The sequence below is a fragment of the Electrophorus electricus genome, chromosome 13 (assembly GCF_013358815.1).
Source record: "Electrophorus electricus isolate fEleEle1 chromosome 13, fEleEle1.pri, whole genome shotgun sequence".
Classification (NCBI taxonomy): domain Eukaryota; kingdom Metazoa; phylum Chordata; class Actinopteri; order Gymnotiformes; family Gymnotidae; genus Electrophorus; species Electrophorus electricus.
Window position 1 is genome coordinate 2,230,455 of NC_049547.1, and position 21,754 is coordinate 2,252,208.

General features: G+C 41.5%; 1 protein-coding gene and 1 long non-coding RNA gene across 4 annotated transcripts in view; one reads left to right on the top strand and one right to left on the bottom strand.

Annotated features, from left to right (window-relative positions):
- Positions 1–13,162: 13,162 nt before the first annotated feature.
- Positions 13,163–19,073, bottom strand: otx2b (orthodenticle homeobox 2b). Of its 2 annotated transcripts, none has more exons than XM_027019613.2 (4): positions 18,976–19,073; positions 16,383–16,604; positions 15,520–15,671; positions 13,163–15,235 (listed from the first exon to the last, which is right to left on the bottom strand). In XM_027019613.2, the coding sequence occupies exons 2-4, from the start codon at positions 16,477–16,479 to the stop codon at positions 14,615–14,617; spliced, it is 870 nt and encodes a 289-aa protein (XP_026875414.1). In that variant the 5' UTR covers positions 16,480–16,604; positions 18,976–19,073; the 3' UTR covers positions 13,163–14,614. The 2 variants fall into 2 exon arrangements, with proteins under 2 accessions (XP_026875414.1, XP_026875413.1); XM_027019612.2 differs by having other exon boundaries at positions 18,773–18,982.
- A 299-nt stretch (positions 19,074–19,372) lies between these two features.
- LOC113583335 overlaps positions 19,373–21,754 on the top strand; it is a 4,767-nt gene continuing 2,385 nt past the window's right edge. The window contains exons 1-2 of one of the 2 annotated variants that reach the window (XR_003411269.2): positions 19,373–19,417; positions 19,892–19,985. This is a non-coding gene — a long non-coding RNA (uncharacterized LOC113583335). Of the gene's footprint in view, positions 19,986–21,754 lie in introns of both variants that reach the window. The other variant, XR_003411268.2, reaches the window with a different exon arrangement.

Here is a 21,754-nt window from a genome sequence, read left to right on the forward strand (position 1 = left end):
TCACAAGACTGTCTTGGGGGCATGGCTTGAATTTGGAACTTTAAAAGTGGCCTAAGGAAATAAACCAAAAAGTGATAATATTAAAAATTCAGATAATTATGACAAAAAATGCTTGTACTATGTGAATATACAAAGGCATTTTCATTTCTTTTGAGCAACCTTTGTAAGTACTCTGGATAAGAGCGTCTGCTAAATGCCATAAATGTAAATGTAAATGTACATTTCCTGAGCTTTAATCATTGTTTTTTGCCATAGGTATTAACTGTTATAGTTCCCCATTTCAGCACAAGCACTGGCTGAGCCCACGCAGGACGACATAGACCTACATACATAGATCACAGTGGACCCTGCAAGTAATATAGAATTAGACCACATATCAGAGAATTACTCTATACTGTGTGTTTTTGCAATGATAATCACTGGCAGTTCGTTGAACATGCAGTGTAACTTTGCCTCTATAACAGTTGAGTCCAAGGAAAATCTGTAGTCCCCGGACCTTAAATAGCTTTGTTATAGAGTCTCAAATTCATGGACCATTAATATTACAAAAGTGGCTAACTAGTCTCTGAGCAGGCCATGGTTTAGCAATCCTCAGTTTTTTCAGTAAGCTTTGTGTAAGTTTGTCAAGGATTCTTTTCACTAAATAAAAACCTCAAAGGTGTAAAAATCATATTTTAAGCTGAAAAGCATTAGATGTCTTTAAAGTTCAGTTGTTATCTCCCAGTTATGACATGCGTCAAAGAGAGAAGGAGCATCAGTTCATGGTTCAGGTTGAAATAAATCACAACTTGGGAAAAATAAATAAATAAAATAAAATAAAACGGAGAGACAATGCTGTGGTCACGTCTGATCAGCTCAAATGCAGGGCTATACCTGGGTGCCTTTTTCAGTATAAGCCTGGCTAGAAATTCTCACCAGTACATGGACACTGGTTACCAGTAGCAACAGTGGTGAAGTCCTGATCTGAACTCTTCAAAGTGCTTCACTCGCTGGTGTGCCTAGACAGCTGACGGAGGCGTGTGAAGCTGAGAGGGTGTAAATGGGGACTGATGGGTTGTTTTGATCACCTGTCTGTGTCTGATTTCAGGGCTGCAGGCTACAGTTCCTTCACGGGTGGCGGGTGGTGGTGGTTTGTGGTGGTAGGAGTAGTTCAGCACATACTCGGGGAATCTAGAGTGTGCGAGTGATTTCCACCCACCAGCCTCCAATAGTGCTGTCAAGGCCAGTAGAGCATCGTTTGAATACCGTGTGATGCTCAGTAGGTTTTGTTTATTGCACTTTGCTGTACATTTTTATATCGGGTTGCTGATAAGGCTGCAGGCTCACCTGGGGCTGCCACTCTGCACTCTGCAAAGCTCCTTGTGACACTAGAAAGCTGATTACATTGAAGAAGTGTACAAACAAACAAAAGATTACATACTGCAAACATTTTCAGCCCAGTGCCCTTTTGAGCAAGCTTCCAAACCACCAGACAGCCTTATTCCTGTGTCCTCCCCCAACGAAAGGTGCCTCCTCACCCTCCATGTCTCTTTCCCTGCAGTGCCTGCTAGCCTGAACTTGGGGGATTGTTTTTGGCGCAACACGTGCAGAGAAGGTATTCTCCTAATGACACTGTTCCATGCCAATGCCCTGTCTGCTCAACTCTGGTATTAGGTAGGCTTTGGAGTTCAAGTGACTATGGGGGTTTAGAGATGGATTTAAAGGAGGAAGAGGAGAGAGGGAAGAAAGAGGAGAAAGCCTGTCTGTTGTTCTTGAAAAGCTGTGTTTATCCAGGATTAGACACACCAACATGTTAATAATTGTTTCTCAGAGAACTGCAAAGAAGCACTTCCCCTGTAATCCCCTAATCAGACATTACACCTCTGAGCATGCCCGCTACAGAGGCATGCCAACTGCGCATACTCACTCTTTTACACACACACACACACATGCGCACAGCCACCCCAGGAGTGTGTGAGAGACGCCCACTGGAGTGTGGAAACGCCCAGAGTGCGGGGGTATATTGTTACTGCAGCAGACACGTCCACATTAAGTCTCGCAGAACACCTGCTCTCACACACAGCAAACATGTCGAGTGAAAACACAATAATTCAAAATACGAAGTTGGCAGGCCTGCATTTGGATGTTATGGAAGACGTCCAGATGCTACGTCCTTAGCAGTGAAGATGGAATAATATCTTGCGTGGTCCCTGTGGGTGGTGTTTTTACTAACCCCCATGTAGCCCTGTCACACGTAAGTAAAGTGAATGAGCCCTCTCGCAGTCTTCATGTTGAAGAGGTCACCAAAATGCCATTCTGCGCAGACAAGCCACGGGGCAAGCAGCCAAGGGTGTGTTTATGAGCATGCATGCTGGGAGAATGACATGGTGGCAGCCTCTCTCGTCCAGGCTGAGAGGCAGGTCCCCTGTGGCCGGGGTCAAAGGCCCTGTTTTCTCGATTGGGACGTCTGAGGAGTTCTGTGGTTTCCAGTGGTATTCTCGTTAACACGTTGGAAGTTCAGTCTCTAGCCTGACTTCCATGAAAGAAGCTGCTGTCCTGTTATATTCAACTAAACATCACGCAACATACAGAACCGCTACATGGTTATTTGTTACTGTAGTTTTTGTGATTTAATGAAAAGAATTAGTGTTGATGATAATACCGATCAGAGATTACTACAGGCGCCTGTGTCCCAGAGCTAGAATGTCCCACTCCAATGTGCTGTTGGCATCAAACATATCTTTATAAAATTGGTCTTCATCTGACGACGTTTTCAAGTTTTGTATTTAATGATTTTTATAAAATAGAGCATCCTATATAAAATTTTCTGTTTTATATATGAGTTTTAATTGATTTTGTCACATTTATTTTTAATGCATGTTTATATTTTATTAGTGCTACATAATATATTTCATTTCTGTTCACATATGTGATTATGTTTTTGCGGAGTCAGGAACTGCAGGTCAGTTAGCTGTAGTAGTTAAAACATTGCTATGTGCTGAAGTGCCAGAGTTACCGTCACCCAGGGCTAGCTTTCAGTCTTATGCCTTCTGCTACTATCATAACTAGGCTTTTAAACATGTGTCCCTCTTTTCGTCTATTAATGTTTGTTTCATGCAGTGGGTGTATGTTGTTGTTGTTGTTGTTGTTGTTGATGTTGGTGTGTTTGTTGACCCATCCCAGCCTGAGTGGACTGTTGTGTATTTCATCATGGCTGCTGGCTTCTGATTGTTTTTGTGGCGTGTTGCTGTTTTTGTGTTTTTTTTTTCGCTGCCATTGTTAATGATGAATGTTTATTGTTTGTCATGTGCTCCCCTGCTCGCCCGCTCCCTGCGCGTGTATGGGATGGAGAGTGAGTTGAGGAGACACAGAGGGATTAACCTGGTAGAATTTAATTAGTGGAGCTGTTGTCTCTGCCCATAGCCCCCCGACGCCCGGTCCCCCACCCCCATCCTCTGGGCCCAGCCTCTGATGGACAGGCGCCTTGGCTGGGGTTTCTGGGCTGGAGGTGCGGGTGGTGTGTCATGGTGAGGCTTTTTGTCTGCGTGATTGTGTCCATGTTCTTTATAGAGTTAATTCAAGCATGCATATGTTTTTTTTGTTGTTGTTATTGTTTTTTTGTTTGTTGTTTGTAATTGTATGATAGGCTGGCCTTATTTGCTGGCAAGGTGGCAAATATGACCCTGAGACATGCTTTTTTAAAATAAAAAAACAAAACAAAACATGGACTGGAAACGTCTTAACTGATAAGACCGGTTTGAGACCGGCTGGACAGACAGATGTACGTGCAGAGTGGCAGATTGTCCGCGGCAGACTCGGGGACGTCGAGAGTGAGGTGTAACTAGTAGTATGTGGGTGGTTAACCCCCCGCCCCAGGGCAGGCTAAACGTGAGGTCCTGTGCATGTGCTGGGGGGGGGAGGCTGATATTGCCAAACCCGAAGCTGGAACTGTTGCATTGTAATCGTGATGCTAAGCTTTCCATTAACCCATCTGGGGCCCCACCACCCTGAGTGACCTCGCCAGCACACGCACACACACACTCACATGTGTAATCGCGCATGTGCGCACACACACACAAACACACGCTTTTAGCCCCAACCATGTGCAGGAAGTGTGCCTAGACCTCCTACCAAATATAAGAAAACAACAGTGTGTATTTAGGGTACATGGTGGGACATATACGTTCCAGGCAGTACCATAGTATTATATAATAAACACAAGTTGCTGATAACATTTCGAAAATGAATGAAAGAAAGTAATTCTCAAAGAAGCAGCAGTCAAAGCCATTAATAATTTCTGCAAAACTCGACTCCTGACAACAAACAAAGTAAAATAAGCAGGAAAGGGGAAAAAAAGACATTTCAATGCTTATTAAGACCATTACGAGCTGTATTTGGTACTAGCAGGAATGGAGCATAAACAGAAATGTCCACCTCCCATCTGACACGCTGTCACGGTCTTCCACACAAACTCACGTACGCAGAATCTTTTGGCCAGAGCGGCGCTCTAATTACGGTCAAACACTGGAGAGAAACGCTGCTTCTGACCAGTGAGGGAGCTGAGACTTGTGCTGAAGTGAACTGGTCTAAGAAGATGCATCTCTGCACAAATCTGAACTGGTCTAAGAAGATGCATCTCTGCACAAATTTTTCATACTGTGGTGTGAAAATCAAAAGTGCTGTTTTTATTCACATGGCATAGAACATAAATATCCTGATATACTCTCAAAGTTATGTGCAGATATAGTTTTTACATCACTTTGAAGGCCTTTTTAATTGTTATTATTTTCAGTTCCCATCAGATCTCCCCAGCAAAAGTATTGCTGTGAGTGCTAATCAGCAACTTGAGAAGCAGGATATATTTCTGTGTGTTAGTGTAGACACAGACATTGTTACCGACGTTTTACCAAATCCAAATGATTCGACTTGGTTTGCCCTGATTACCATAAAAATGACAGCTTGAAAACAGTGCACATGGCCTTGTTGTAATATAGGAAACGAGGCCAAACACCGGTGACGAACAGAAGGGGGACTGGAGGTTCCGACGCGGTAACAACAGAGAACAATAAACAAAAGCAGCACTCTGTGGTGCCGCTCACGCAGTACATGCCTGAAGGCTTCTCCCTGTGTGCTGTCAAGGATTCTGCCTGTCGTGGAAGGGCGTTGTGGACCGTCTGAGGAATAACAGCCGGCACACTGGGAATTTGCCTGCGGTTCAGTTTTACTGTCCCACCGCTAGACCAAGGCGGAACACATTAGCCAGTATAGGTTAACACCCTGCCAACCTCCAGCACTTGGTTTTGCTGGCCCGTGCGTGCCGAGTCAGTCGTCCGATAGCTCGTGCCCACGTTTCCAGCTCTCTAGCCCATGCGCCATGTTTTAGGCAACGCGCACGGCAGGAGGTGTGTTTTAGAGGGAAATGAGGGGTCAAAGCCACTGCTCCCCTCCACGATCGGGGCTTGACCTCTGCAGCCTCCCTGCGCTCCCTGTGGAGGGGCGAGTCAATGAAACCGCACAGTGACCGCAGAGGGGAGATCAATTCAACTTAGCTGTATTTACACTGGACCAGTGTCTCTCTCTCTCTCTCTCTCTCTCTCTCTCTCTCCCCCCCCCCCCCCCTGTCTACAATGTCAAAAGATATCTCTAAGCTCTTAACAAAAGACCCAGGGTCTATCTCCCCAGATAAGACGCCTGTGAAAGCATGTGCATAAAAAGCTTGGTATACAGAGAAGCCTGTTTGACCTTGAATCTGAAGGGACTGCCGGAACAGACATGAATCTGATGACATCCATGTGATTATACTAAATGTTTAAATTTAGCAGCCAATTCAGGTAGCCAGCAGGACAACGTAGCATTCTGAATCCAGTTCAGCATGTTCAGTGTGATTTTGTTTGGAAAAAAAAAACTTTAACTGGGAGAGGCCTTACGCTGGATGTGCAAGGCAATTTTCATGTAGAATGTCAACAAATCGATGGTGGACATATGTTTAATGGTTGTATAGCCACATGTTCTCGGTCTCCTCCATAGCCACAACAATTTATCCTGGCTGTGTCTCTGAATTCTAATTATATATAATATATAAACATTTAACTTTTCCGCAATTTAATACGTGTGTATATATTAATGTGTTGTATGTTAGGAAAGTTACGTGTTTTTCATAAAGGCTGCCAAGAACCCAAAATATATGGACCCCTCATTACAAAAACATGTGTTGCAAACACGAACCTTTATACGCAAACAAATTCTAACAGCTGCCCGCGACACACGCCACTCATCCGGGACCAGGCTGCTAGTTTGAAGTCTGCCAGGTTTCCTCCACAATACCCACTCCAGACCCCCGCGCACGTCCGCTGCCTGCCTGCCCCAGGGCTGTGCGCACCAGCCCACATAACCCTTTTGTCTGGGTGGGATAATAACCGGTGGCCAAGCAGCTGGCATGGCCCACACTGCCTCCTGTGCCCAGTCCGCACACCAGAGAGGTCAGCCATGAGAGGGTGAACCATGATCAATTAAAAGGGTACAGTGGCTAAGAAGAAGCGGACAACCATAGAAGGAGATTCATCCCTTTTCTCCAGGCTTGCTATGTCTATTCTCCACCTTCTTTGTCTCATAAAGCTGTAGCAAAGCAAAGCAGAAAGATATTTTAAAAAGCACAAATATTGATCTGGTAAAAAAAAAAAAAAAAAAAAAAAAAAAAAAAAAAAAAAAAAAAAATGTTGTTCAGAAAATAGCTTTGAAGGCTAATTAAGGTTGCCAGCATTTTATATTTACATCACTGACGTAACACAGCGTTATCTCTGCCACATGGAACTGCAAGTGCTATTTTTACGATTTGTGACTGTAAAAGTGATTGATTACATTATATAAACAGACTTTGACAGCTTCAGGACAATTAGCGGTACCTGCAGCCAGTGGTGAGAGCTATTTTGGAAGTCTCATGCGTGATTAAGTGCTCTGATTTCTCAGGCCTTTGATTAGGGTAATCAAGTATTCCCTTGAGCAGGTCATCTTGTTATCCTCAAACAATTAGGAGCCTGTGGACCAATTCCGTTCTCTTAGGACTGAACCTGAGAGGAGAGAAAAGCACAATGACTTGCTCAGGGTGGACAATATCATCTTATATTTTGTGATGCCATTGTATGTGTGTGTGAGACGCTACAGGTGGTAAGTGTGTATGAACGCCTGTTTTCCCAGTGTAAGCAAGCACAGGACTGAATGAGAAAATTATTCACAGATTCTGATTAAACAGTAAATAATAAACATTTAACATATAGGCTATGGGTGAACAAGAAACTAGTTACATTTTTTCTGTTTCTATATGTCCCACCTAACATTGCTTTTATTTATATATTACTTTTCACAACTAATGAAGTAATTTTTAAAAATTTCTAAAAATCACAAAACAGAGCTTACTCAAAGGCAGAGAGGACCAGTCGTATTATGATAAACAAGAGCACCTGGTCCCACTCGGGTAACCCCACACCACTCTGACTTTCCCCTAACGTTAGGGTTAGAACCCGCCACTGTCCATCCAGGGGAGTCTCAGAGCTGTAATCTTCCAGTTCTGGCTAATTAATTTGCAGCCTCTGCTACATTTTCTCACAAGTGCATCTTGTTTGTGGGAGATTAGGAGCAAGCGAGAGGTCGTTAGACAGGTGTCCTCTCATGCACCTGCCTAATTGGTCTAATGAGGTTCTCCTCTGGGCAGGTGAGAGCTGGCTTCCTGCAATATCTCAGCAGTTCGTGTAGAGAAAGTGATAAAACACAAAGGTTTGGCAGAGGGAGGCAAATATGTCTTCCCAAAATGGGAGCAGGTACATGATCTTATCATGCACCTTTGTCCAGTAACGTGGTTCGTGTTGCCTGTCAGACTGGTTTTGAAATCTTTGATGATTCTTGGGATTAGAGAGTAAAGGCCATTACAGCAATCACCATCAGAGTCCAGTAATCCTCTACAAACTTCAGTTTGTCTCTTTATGGAGTTGTTTTTTGTTATGTTAGGCTTGATGTTGTGTAGCTCTTTCATCCAGTGTAATCCACAAGTTTACAGTGTCACTGAAGCCCTGAAAGCACACGGTGAGAAGACCAAGCTCAGCCTGTCTAGTGCTGAGTTGCCTTGTGTGCGTTGTTACTTTTCTTGTGTTAGAAGAAAAGAGACTCATATGAAGAGACTCAGTTCTCCTGTGTAGGAGAACTGAGCACATGCTGATTATGCGGCTTATTCTTTTCCGTATATTTGAACAAAGAGTATTTCACTTGTCTTCCGCAAGAGACTGGGAGTTAATAAGTGTAAGGCATATGCAAGAGAAACCACATTTTCAGTTTTGTGAAGCAACTTTCTCTGGTTTTGGGAAAATACTGGAGAAGGTATAAGATACTGATTTTTAAATGTTTTTTCTGTGTGTGTGTGTGTCTGTGTGCGTGGAGAGAATGAGAGAGATGGAGAGAGAGAGAGAGAGAGAGAGAGAGAGAGAGAGAGAGAGAGAGAGAGAGAGAGAGAGAGAGAGAGAGAGAGAGAGCGTGTGGGGCCGGTATATTATCACACATTCCAGTTGTCAGGCTGCTAGCACTATATTATCAGCACTGAATCTCCACAAATCTGCAGATTTACATGAGCAGTTGGAAAAATTAAAATCCCATGCTTTTAGTGTGCCTAAACCAATCCCTTTAAATGTCCTTTTTAAAACATCTAAATCTGTTATTATAGGCAACCCCCCCCCCCCATTAATTTAATCTCAAGATTATCAAATTCATTGATTATGTTAGAATCTTGAATAAGTAGTTCTATAGCATAGCCATGTTAGCCTGCATAAGTGTGGCCATCCCACTCATCACACTGTACAATTCTTCTTCTTCCATTATGTTATGTTTAGAAATAGATCAACTAACAGCCCAACTAGCGTACACGCAGATGTCTGCTGGTACATACACTAGCCTACTGGGAGCGGCTATAATCGTGACGCTAGAACAGATCAAGGAAAACCAAATTCTGGAGTTACTCCTGAAAAAGTGCACTGCAGTCTCACCAGTTGTCCCTTGGCTTTAATTCCAGCCTTCGTAAATCATAAAGCGCTGCTGTGCGAGGTTCAGGTGTATACTAATACCCTCGGCTAGCCCCTGTAACCTGTTATGGCACCTGTGAAGGACCAGCACTTAGTTTATGATTAAACACCTCCATGGTATAAGAGATATGACATCTTGCATAGGTTGAGAGGAGCCTTAAGGCAAAGACATTCTTTGGTTTGGTACAGAACAACTATGGAAGGGGAACCAAAATACACTGTCCTATAGGGACGTAAGTAATTGGTATCTTGATAAAGTGTGTTGTTGGTAATATTGCTTTCATGATATTTATGATGACACTGTAGTTAATATGACAGAACCTTGTGACAAAGTCAAAATGTGGCAAACAATGCAATATAGGTGAAAAAAAGAACTAGGCTTATTACAATGCCTATTGTCTATATTACTCTCGACACAGTAGCTAGATTATTCCTAATCAACCTGATATTCTAGTGGTTGAGAAATGCATTTTTGATTGGTACAGATTTGTGTGTGGACGAACACCTCGTGTGAGCACGCTTTAATCACAGTAGGCCGCAATTTGGGCCAATCTCACTAACGTCCCTGAAAACGTAGCCAATTTTTTTTTTTCCTAGCCCGTTTTGTTCTGAACAGTTGCAAGCCATTTTACGCTGCTAAACACTGGTGTCACATTATTCCCCCAAATGGCGTTTGTCATGCGCACAGACTGCGGCTTGCGAGGTCTTGCAGTAGCCCGTGTAGGTTATCTGGCCGCGGGCTGCCCCTGATCGCCTGGAGAACAGGGGCTATTGTTTAGTCCAGCACTGACCCACGCGGGGTGCGGATTAGGACGGCGTCTGCCAGTCCCACATGCTACTCGCCGCGTTGTCCTTAATTAAAAAAGAAAGATGCTCTCTGCAGGAATGGAGGCCCCTAGTTTGGGACATGTCTGATCTATGGGTTACTCGTGAACACTTAAAACAACAACAGTTTCAGAGTTATAACCCCTGGAAGCATCGTACTGTACACGGGCGAGAATGTTTCAGCGCCGTCCAGCGTGAACCTGGGCATCCCTGCGGTGTCCTGATATCTTTCTCATAAATTCACAAGTCGTGTTTGAATGTGAATGTAAATTATTTTTATTATTTTTCTCAGAACAGTTTAATAAAAATAATTTAGACGGAACAAAAAGTCGCAAGATATGAATACGTGGTTAAATAGGTTAGGTAAACATTTTTGATTAACCTACATACTAAAAACGACAACCCTTAGTCCTGTGTTTTTGGTTACAGGCTGATAGCCGTACTTCAGATCTGTTGGTTAACCTGTTCATTATTTAGGTTTGATTAGACGTAATTTTGCTTAACTGTCACTGAAAAATGTAATTAACAGTTACCACAACTGACACATGTCGGTCCCGTCAAGATGTCAGTAACTGTCTCAAGTGACCTACATCGACCATGTAGACTAGATATTCATATGGACACAGCAAAATTGCTTTATGCTTTGTTTAAGGGAAACTTATTTTTTATTATTTACAAACGTTTAACTCGGTGTCTAGTTTCTGAAAGTATAGGTTTATACGCCATGTTCTGCTCTTTTTTCCATACGACATGACTGAGTCATTAAACGGAATCATACCACATAAGGCCTACCTTGAAGCTTATGTCTACGTACTACAACGAGAATAAATAACATTTAGGCTAACTGAACACATTTTCTTATGGTATTTTATGGTATTGTGATATGAAATCCAGTTTGAGGACGGGTTGTAACTACACACTAAATTTGTGCATTTATTTTAACCTTGAAACAACTTCAGGCTGCCAAGTGACTTCAGTTATCAGCTGAAACGCTCATTAAGTAAACGTTCATTATGTGCCAGATTACAACAGTCCTAGGTTTTACAATTATAGCCTATCTGAGCTTTAAGGCTTTTAGAGACCATATTAGAAGCTCAAGAGCCTGACATTTTCAGTCATGTAGAGATTTCATATAAATGCTGTTCAGTATATTAAAAGCGAGACCATCACCATAGGCTAGAAAAAGATTCTTTGGATCTTTAAATAAGCAAACATTTGGAGTTTAACAGTAAACTGTTATAGACCTATTCTATTTGCAAAGGGCATGATTATTTATTCATTCATTTTAAAAGTATACTTAAATAAGATATGTTGATGTATAAATAATGTTACGTTGATCTATAAATTGCCTAATCAATAATCAATGCCCTACAATGATCAATACCAAATTTTTGGCAAAGTGGGGGCTAAATTGTTATTGTTTACATCGCAGTAGTGTTCACATCGCAACCAATTAATATTTGTAATTTGGATAAACGCCTTTGTTCTGATGTTAGGGATTTTTCACATTTAGTATAGGCTACATGTTGTGTTGTAGTCGAATGTATTGGATAGTTACAACTGTATTCACTGTCCCACTTTATTCGGGTGTGACAACGAATGAAGTGCCCTTACATTTTACCGTTAGACTATTCATGCTTACGGTGTTTGTTATATAATGGTACGGAATTTTAGCTACTCTACACTTGGGACAAACAAACAAAAATCTTATAGAGAGAATATTTCTTAAAATAACTTTTCAGTAAAAGAACACTTTCTCGTGACTCGAATGTTCACTGATATCACCCCCAAAAACTCCCTCGGAAAATGGAAAAGAAAAATGAAAAAAAAATCTTCAGGCAATGTCTAAATGTTTTCACTATTTCAAGTCGTTCTTTTAATTACCGCGGCTTTAGTTGCGACGTAAATGAAAGTAAGATTATTGGCAATGTCAAGGACGCTAATTGAATGTTCAACTGCTCACAGTTACTGAGGAGGCCATGGCGAATCATCTGACTGCGGCTCTCACTTCACCTTCCAATGCGGGCGCAATTATGCTCTGTCGCTCAAGTCAAACCTCTAGAATGGAATTAGCCACCAAGCCAACGGTAGCTGTAAATTCTCTATCCACTTTTTACACTCATGTCTGTCCACGAATGCCTAAGTTTTCCACCGAGCCGCAGGGTGCTCCGCGGTGTCTTTGTTGCTCTATAAATCCTGTTTGATTTAAAAAGAAAAAAAAAAAAAAAAGAAAAATCGAAATAATTTATTATAGAATACCCCAATAAATATTGTAGATTTTAATTGGTGTATTCGATAGCTCTAACAGAGCCTACTGTATTCTAGGAAAGAAAAGAAGAAAACTTTCACGATGTAACGCAACATAGGTAAGAGGTTTTTTTTTTCAGTTTAAAACGATTCATTGACCGGACGATAAAGCCATGTTGCATCTCGTTTTTGTCGTCTTTTTTTCTTTCTTTTTTGCATGGCAAGAGGGTGTAATGAATGAAAAAAGTGCTCAGATGAAATAATAAACAAGTCCTTTTCCCCATTGTAGAATGTCATATGAAGTCCCTGCCAAAGAGCAAAATGATGCGGTGAAGCAGAGGCCGACGGAGGAGGGCTGCATTGAGTTTGAATTGGCTCGCGGAGTGCCCTCTACTCTAAAGAAACCCCGCTAGTGAAATATCGGGATTAGCTCCTCTTTGAGGCTCGGATTAGCGCGACTTTCCCAAGACGCAAATTCCTGGTGCAACGTCTCTTAAAACGAAAGGACCGGAAATCCGACGGAAGAGCTGCAAAATAATAATACAAAATGCGCACGCTTAGAGGGGAGATACATTTAATTCAAATCTCCAATTCTAAAGGTCCAATTACAAGATGCATACGACACATTTTTTTCACATTTTCTTCGTTAGGTTGGCCTGAGTGCAGTGTGGTAGTAACTGATTTATTCAACTGAATAACTAGTAAACTTATTTACATGTATATGTGCTGCATAACTGAATGCGAGTTTTCTTATTCCACGCCAGTCAATAACCAAAAGTGTTATGGCAAAATATGGTTATGGGGAAAGAAAGTCTTACTCACCTTAAACTCATTAAGACTTTAGAAAGACGACCAAAACAATTTAAGATCGTATAATTTAAGATTTTATATATATATATATATATATATATATATATATATATTATATATATATATAAACAAACTTATTAAAACACACTGAGAACACACTGAGTAGTGGCCATTTGTTCCAAAATAGTAATGAAAAGTTACTAAACTAGTCTTTAATCTAATGAAATAACCCAATTAAAATAAAGAAAAACAGAAGAGCGTTTAACTTTAACGAAAAATTACCCACGTTTTAAAAAATTGCACATTGCAAAGTGGACACAATTTTCTGTCGGATTCTGGGCTAGCTGGGGTTTCTGCAGAAAGCATTGCTCCAAGAAAATAACTTGCACATCCTAGACTTGTCTAACCTAACATCTTAAAACCTTTTGAAAACTCTCTCTCTCTCTCTCTCTCTCTCTCTCTCTCTCTCTCTCTCTCTCTCTCACTCACTCACTCACTCACTCACTCACACACACACACACCATTTACTTACGCACACTTAACCGGCAAGATTGAATAACTTTAAATAGTGAGCCAGATCTGAAATCGTTTATTAATATTTTCTGCAATGCTGGGACCACATTACCACGCCAGACAAATTTAAGATCCACGCTGGATATCGTGGACTATAGGTCTGTGAGGACCAGTACTGACAGCTGAAAGAAAACCCCAGTCCACAAAACCGAATGCTTCCAGTGTCCTTGAAAACTGGTCTTTTTAAATGTCATTTTAAATCAATTCCATATGTGACTAATATCATTTGATGTAGTGGTTCTTCAAAGAAAAAAAGTGAAAAAATCTATTAAAATCACAGCCGAGTCTTCGCCGTCGCGAGGGAGCTCACAAATTGCATACAGTTACAACAGATCACAGTTTCGAAGGCTAGCACAGATAAAAAAAACACATATGTACCATTTATATAAGACACACATTGATTGTCTCTTAAAAACTACATATTGATTCCTTATAAACACTTTTTTCTTAAATAAAGTAGTGCATCCAGGTCGCCGCGGGGGCGTTCAGCACGCGCACGCACACGCAAACACATACACACATATTTTCTCTCTCTCTCTCTCTCTCTCTCTCTCTCTCTCTCTCTCTCTCTCTCTCTCTCTCATCCTGATGGTAGTGTCTCTCGTCTTGCCAACAAGGAAACAGGTCGTCGTGCTGTAAGAGGCTTTAGAGGAAGCCTGCCCATTCCGAACACTTAACCGAACGACTGGCTTCTTTTAACTTGTTTTCTCCTTCTTTGCTTAGGTAAGGGTGTGTTCCGTGGCTGTGACCTAAGTTTTACACATACACTTCAATTCCCCCTCTCGCTTCCTCAAATAATAGTTTGTTGTCATGTAGCTTGTGTATCCTTTATGTACCCTCAAGACCGTTCAAATAATTACCGCATTATCGTGTTACGTGTACCTATTAGTCAGAGAAGCATTCTCTTTGCCAAAGAAAGACTAACCTTAAGGAGTCGCAGGGCGCATGGCAACCCATTCACCTTCACAGTTTACGCATCACGGAACACTTTTTTTGCTTTTTTTTGTTTTTGTTTTTGTTTTTTGTGTTTTTGTTTTGGGGAGGATGGCAAGTCTACGATGTTTGTAATCTGGCCTTTAGTGTCTTGATTCGACAAAGTGGCGGACGATTCGTTCATTTCACAACACCTGGAATTTCCACGAGGAAGTCTGATCTTTGTAATCCAAGCAGTCAGCGTTGAAGTTCAGCTTCCACGAGGACGCTTGGTCTTTATAATCCAAGCAGTCCGCTGTGGAGTTGAAGCCCAGGCCCGAGGCACCATAGCCCTGCGTGGGAAGCGCGGCTGGGTTTTGGTTTAGATGGCTGGTAACAGCGTTGCTGCCCATTGAGCTCAAAGTGGAACCCGGGCCGGATAGCTGATGGTGCATGGGCGTCAGGTAGGAGCCGCAGTCCATGCCCCCAAAATAGGACGTCGAGCTGGCGTAGCCCTGACTGTATCCGGACGCTTGTGTGTACGTCATTGGGTAGGAGCGCTGCATGCAAGAGGAAGAGGTAGAGAGCGGGTCTGACAGGGGCGAGATAGACGCCGGGCTCCAAATGGACACAGGGGCTGTTGAGGTGGAGACGGCCGGGACTGAAGTGCTGGACGGCGGCGTGAACTGGCCACTCGCCCCGCTCTCGGAGCTGGCTTCTCGTGCCGGGGAGTTCTTCTTCTTGGCCGGTCGCACCTTGTTCTGACCTCCGTTCTGTTGCTGTTGCTGTTGTTGGCGACACTTCGCCCTTCGGTTTTTGAACCAAACCTGTCACAGACAAGTAGGCTACATTAAAAATGATCATTCGGGCCTTAAATGTAAAATATTTTCAAACAAATTCACGTATTCCGTGTGAGTCTGTTATGCTCATATCAGTTTGCAAACACCAGTTGACCAAATACCTCGATTAAGAATCTTTATAGTCACGCGCTTTAGAATGTACACCACAGACAACATAAGTTTTAATAGGGGGATTTAAACACCTGAAACAGTTCAAATGAAAACATGTCAGAGTTTTAGGTTTCCTTATTGTTGGTGAAGAGCATGCGGACCTGTACGCGGGATTCTGGCAGATTGATTTTCAAGGCCACCTCCTCTCGCATGAATATATCTGGATAGCGCGTTTTAGCGAACAGAGCCTCGAGGACGTCGAGTTGAGCGCGAGTGAATGTTGTCCTTTCCCGCCTCTGCTTTCGAGGAGTAGCTGAACAAATAAACCATCACAATTAAAAAAAGAGTCCATAACAAAAAACTTACATTTTAAGCATTAAATATAATTGTAGCGGTATTTGAATACACATTAGCCATACTGGATTTTCTTGTTTACAAATTATTGCTATATCTTGCCCAATCTTGATAAACATTCGTAAAACTCGTGATTTAACACTTAAATGTAATTAACATGCGTAGACCTTCGTATGACTGAATGTTACAGTCCTGCTCTCCATTTGGTTATTTTTTCTACATTGAATGAGAAAACTATATTTTAAAAAATTCTAAAGAATCAACATTTGAGTTATTTTCCAGGTCACTTTTTGCAGATCCATATTACGGTGTCCGACTAGTTTAAACTTTTCATTACTGGAATAGTAATGGTCACATGAATCCAGGGCTGCATGAAATTCAACTCCAGTTCAGTTAAAGTCCACATTAACTCAACTGTCACAAGAACAAAGCGTTCAAACAAATGCTACAACTACCAATACCACAGATATATTTTGTATTAGTTAGATCATTAAATAAATTACACGTATATACACAATTGTAATACATAAAAAAGTGTGATAATTCACGCATTGACGTATTGAAGCACATGACACAGTCATGAAATCAAGTAAATAAACCTTTCGGCAACTGGACAAAAACTAAATTTCTGCAACGAAGATCAAAGGTTGCATCAACACGACCGACTCACCTGGGTATCCTACGGACGGATGCAGAAGGTCCATGCCGGAGGTGGTTAAACTTAGCCCATTGACTGTGTAAGGTGGTTGCTTAAGATACGACATCATGCTAAAGTTTGTCGTGGAGGTAAACTTGGAGGAAAATGTGGAGACTGGCCCTTTCTCGCTTCCTTCTCGCTTTTGTCCCCCGAGTTCGCTGTTCTCCAGGCTTTTAGTGGAAGTGAAACCAAACCCTGTTCCAAAATCACACAGATAACAAAAAAAGACGTTTACGAATGTTGACGACGTATTCGGCCGTTGATGTAGCCGGGCCGATCGCCACGGCAGCAGCTCTCCGGTGGCGGCGAGGACTTAGCAGGGAATAAACCACGTCCACGCCGCAACGTGCTCTTAAAGCTGCTCGGGACCTCCAGCTGTCCTCGTGAAGTGAGCAAGGCTCTCCTCGGCACCCCCCACTCCTCCCCGTCATCCCTCCCCCTCACGCTCTTTCTCCATCAACCCCAAAAAGTAATATCTAATTGCAACAAGTCCCCACAATGCACAAAACATCGTCTTTCTAATGTGTATGCAGCAGTGGCCATCAAGAATAACGATTTGCATTGTAACCAGGCTAATTGTCTCAAGCGTAAGGGAATTGATTGGAGGCCATTTGAGGCAACAAAGGCCGCTGTTAGTCTGATAAATAAGGCCGATAACAAAAGCCCTGCTGGCGAGAACCAAAAGTAGCAATACAGGAAGACCCCATCGTTCCTCACTTAGAAGGCGTATACAGTAGCTATTAAATTAATGAATGCACTCACAATTACGCGTTTTAGTGAGCCCCTTCTATCTCTGTAAATACAAACAGGAGTATTAAACTAAGTGTTTAATGACCCAGTTGTATAACTCGTTCCTTATTACCACCATTTTCAAAGCTCCTCTAATTGGATTCCAGGTTAGAGATGAACTGGAGTGCTTTGGATTTACGAGGTGAATAGACGAGATATCTTGCAGTTGTAAACATTCGATGACATCAAAAAACGTAACACTACGTTTAGCACTTCAAAGTTTTCAGACCACACTACAAGACAAATGTTAATTTTGAGGTAATTTTAAAAGCCTGAGTGAAAGTTAATTCATTTAATGCGCAAAGTGCTTGGTTATTCGACTGAATAGCCAAGGTTGTCTTACGTTCATAAAGATTTAATTTAAATAGGCCCAATAAAGTGTTCAGAGTGTCATTTGTTAGCGTATATTTAACAAAGGAATAAAACAAACATTATACTTTAAAATTAACCCCTTTATTATAGGGTATAGCCTAATTATTGAGGAGTTGGATGGTTTTTAATACCCAACGGTTTTCCCTCTCAATCTGTCACTTAAGACATACCTCGTCTACCAGTCAAACAAGCGGTCAATAGTAATTACTTCATCGAACAATTAATTATGATAAATTAACGTGATAATCCGGATGGCACGCGCTCCCCTAATTACCGGACGCTACCCTTCGAACCTTAAGTTGAACATTTGGCCTCACTGATTTAGTGTACAACGACATATCAATTTCTCTCTCTCTCTCTCTCTCTCTCTCTCTCTCTCTCTCTCTCTCTCTCTCTCTCTCACACACACACACACACACACACACAATGCGATTTAATGTCAGTGCTATTTCACTGAAAATGTCTTTTTAAGATTATTATTGTTTTAGTGAGGTATACTTTTTAAATAAAACAAGCTAAATCAGTTTATAAATATACAGTAGGCCTTTGGCAGCAAGGGAGATCGAAGACGATTTCACTATATCCTATGATACAAATAATATTAGGCTGCCTAACACGATACGTAAATACACGGTAGGCTAACGGACTTTCCGATTATCATTTAAAACGTCAATATTGAAGAACGGTCTGTTTTTCTGCATCAGTGTTTTCGCTGAGAACTCTCACACGCCTCTCTAATTATCATCCTTTGTCTTCATTTCGCCTCATACGGGAACACACACTGAGATGGCGAAAAAACAACTTTGCAGAACTGGCATGGTATCCTGTTGAAGTTAATTCTCGATACACGCCTCAGTCAATCGGAAGAATGCGACCGACAGTTAAAATACGTGTAGGCTACATCAATGGAGGACAAATGGTCCCCTGAAGTTTTCAGACCAAGTTAACTCGAAACGCAGGTGACTGGGAAGCGGCGTTGGAGCAAACCGTTCGCTAAGTTATATTTATATATTACCGAATCGAATAGGTAATAATAATAATAATAATAATAATAATAATAATAATAATAATAATAATAATAATAATAATAATAATAATAATCGCTCAGTAATAACGCTAGCCTCGCCGGCGGATTGTGGTGATAAATTGGATAAGATGGCTAAGGTGGTGTAAATAAACAAACAGGGAGGATGGCTACTTACTCAAGCACTCTGCGTTTCGCTGAAATCAAACATATATCCGATAGTTTACGTCCGACTGTTACCGTAATGTAGGATGATTTTTTTTTTCGTTCTAACAAAAACCTGTAGACTAAAGAAAAGCGAAAATCGCAGAACTTAAAACTCCAGCCCCTCTACTAAAACGTACAATCGATGAAATCGTTTAGAGAGATTAAAGTACATACGGTACTGTTTCGCTGTCTTCTGGGCGAAGTCGCTTCTGCCTGATTTGTACAGCGCGCTGGCCAATGGAGAGGCGGCTGGGGGCTCCGACCGGAGTCTGTTTCTCTCTCAGGCCCTTTGCGGGGAAACAAATGTCGCCAGCTACTTTTTGACGCAAACTCCTCAGCCAATGAGAGCGAGGCCTTGGCGGACCGTATTCTCGCCTTTGAGGGTCAAAAGAAACGTAATTTTCATTTTCCATTTTAAACAACCCGTAGCGAACCTAGCGCAGGTAAACGCGTTTTTAAAAGTTTTAGCGATCATGTTTGAAACCGCAACTTTTATATGTGAAGCGTGAGATGTGCGTATTAATGTGTGTAAATGCCCCTCGCTGTTTTGCAGTTGCGGCGATCTTCGGTGAATCTTCCGTGGGCTGTGCCCGCACAACTCCAACCAGTGGCAAAGGTGACGACAGAGAGCGTGGCCTTAATCTCAGGACTAATTATCAATCCTGTGGAAAAAAAAAACCCCACAGCAGAGTCAGCCCCTGATTATCCCAGAGGCCGTGTAAAAACGCTAGGGTGAAAGGGAGAAAAAAAAGCAAACGTTGAATTCAGAAGCTTATGTGGAGTCCTTCTGTATTCTGTTGCGTAGCTAGAGGGATTTGGGGAGATTTAATTCCATAAAACTGTCCTCTCGTCCACATGACGTTCAGACTGCAAGTGCTCAAGTTGATACACCGAATTGTAACGAGGCAAGATCGGAGACCACTGCCATAAGGCTAGATTAAGGCCCTTATAAGACGTTTTGGATCAACGCGAAGCCAGTATGCCGCGGTGCAACGCAGAAGGACATTTGTCACATTTTAAGTCATAAACGTGTTACCAGGATCCGGGACTCGAATATCTGGAAGACGGCAATAACAGTCTATACTTGCAGATCTCACGTGCGGCAGAGCACCTGAGGGGCGCGTGGATACATCACGATGACCAGGACTTAATGACCACAAACAAGAGCGATCATTTAAAAACAGGTGACGCTTATTAAAGCTATAATGTTGTTTTTCCTAGGATGAATATTTAATGTAATGGAAAAGCAGGTATTGTGGGAATTTTGAGATGTTGCATACGTGATTTATCATTTTACGATTTAGCCGGCAAAATAATGCGTGCTTATTTTAAATTACACATATTGAATATGTATGGACTGCTGTGTGGCCTTCTTTTGATATTGTTTTCCTACAGGTCAGCTATTAACAAAAACATTTTTCACCATTTTATGTAGGCTATCATTTTACAATAAAGGATAATTGTCCCATTGTAATATCCGTATAATAATAATAATAATAATAATAATAATAATAATAATAAGTGCAGCGCAGGTAATAATGATAATAAAAGAAATACAATACTACTGTGAAATGAATGTAACATTATTTCCAGAAATGTTAATTTTATGTGTACATTATAGTGGACTGTGAATGAACCAATCCATATGAATTATCGAGAGCTATATAACACCACGTAAGTTCAATTTAATTCATCTTAATCAAAAAGATTCAACAGAGACCCCCAGATTCCTTATCTTTCGGGTTTCAGGTGGCCTTTCTCCTTAAACAGCCGAACAAACTAGTTTGTGTACTTTAAACTGCTTTATTGATATTACGTGCCGAAGAATACGAACGAGCCTGTTCCCCTGGGCACTGCGCCCTTCAGGAGATGCCGCTGCATTCCGAAGGACCAAAACTTTCTGAGCATGTGATTTCACGTCGTCAAGCACCGCGATGCACCTGCTGTCGGGCGTTTGGGAGAGGATGACAGTTACTCATTAGCCCCAGCTGACATGCTGCATAGAAAAGCTCTGTCGTAGCCAGTGCTACTTTGAAAGCGTGTACTAAAAATGTGTGCCATGAAGGAGTTCACTGAAAAATCTTCAGTTAAAAAAAAAGCATGGAAATCTTCAGTTAAAACTCTTTACAAGCGTCCGTTGTGTTTTAGTGCAAACGCTTCGTAAACATTCGGGCAATTAGCATCTTGTAGAAAGATTTGAAGATTTTTGTGCGTAACACAATATTAGATAGAACAAAAGGCAATACAAATTACACGATTGATTACTTCACAAAACAACGGAATATACATCAATAAAATAGATAACAAAATACTCAAGTGAACACAAAACAAATCACATTTTTATTAAACTATGTATATGTTGTGTATTTTAAGAACAAGCAAATAACAGCCACTCATGTGTGAGCCATTCCAGCGCGCGCTTTTATCGCCGGGATCTCTCCCAATATTGCCTCGCGCTGTTTAAATTGCTAAATTATTTATCAGACGCTAAACGCCCGATGTCCAGAGGGGATTTTGATCTTTAAAGGAATTGTGGTTTGTTAAAAAAAAGAGCAATGCGTGTTCGTGCTTATGGCTATGAATCCGCTCTCAGCTTCCCGCGTACTTGACAAGAGTCCTTCCTTTTCATCTTTCCTTTGGTAGGAGTAGACTAGCGGTTTAGAATCCCAAATGTGGATTTGTGTAAAATGATGAGGCTGGATTACGTTCACTTCAAGTTATAGTTTGCCGAGTATTTTAATACCTATTATTATTATCATCATCATCATCATCATCATCATCATCATCATCATCATCATCATCATCATCATCATCATCATCATCATCATTCTTCTTCTTCTTCTTCTTTTTCTTCTTCTTCTTCTTCTTATTATTATCCTAAAGTTCGTTATAAACTTTACATAGGCCTACTCACACTCACAAACACACACTCACAAACACACACGCACATACA

Excerpts from the sequence above, each read along its gene's own strand:
- otx2b (XM_027019613.2), bottom strand. The coding sequence starts at position 16,479 with ATGATGTCGTATCTTAAGCAACCACCTTACACAGTCAATGGGCTAAGT. Across the intron at positions 15,672-16,382 it reads TCCGTCCGTAGGATACCCAG|CTACTCCTCGAAAGCAGAGG; the intron begins GTGAGTCGGTCG and ends TTATTTGTTCAG. Across the intron at positions 15,236-15,519 it reads TGCCAGAATCCCGCGTACAG|GTTTGGTTCAAAAACCGAAG; the intron begins GTCCGCATGCTC and ends TGTCTGTGACAG.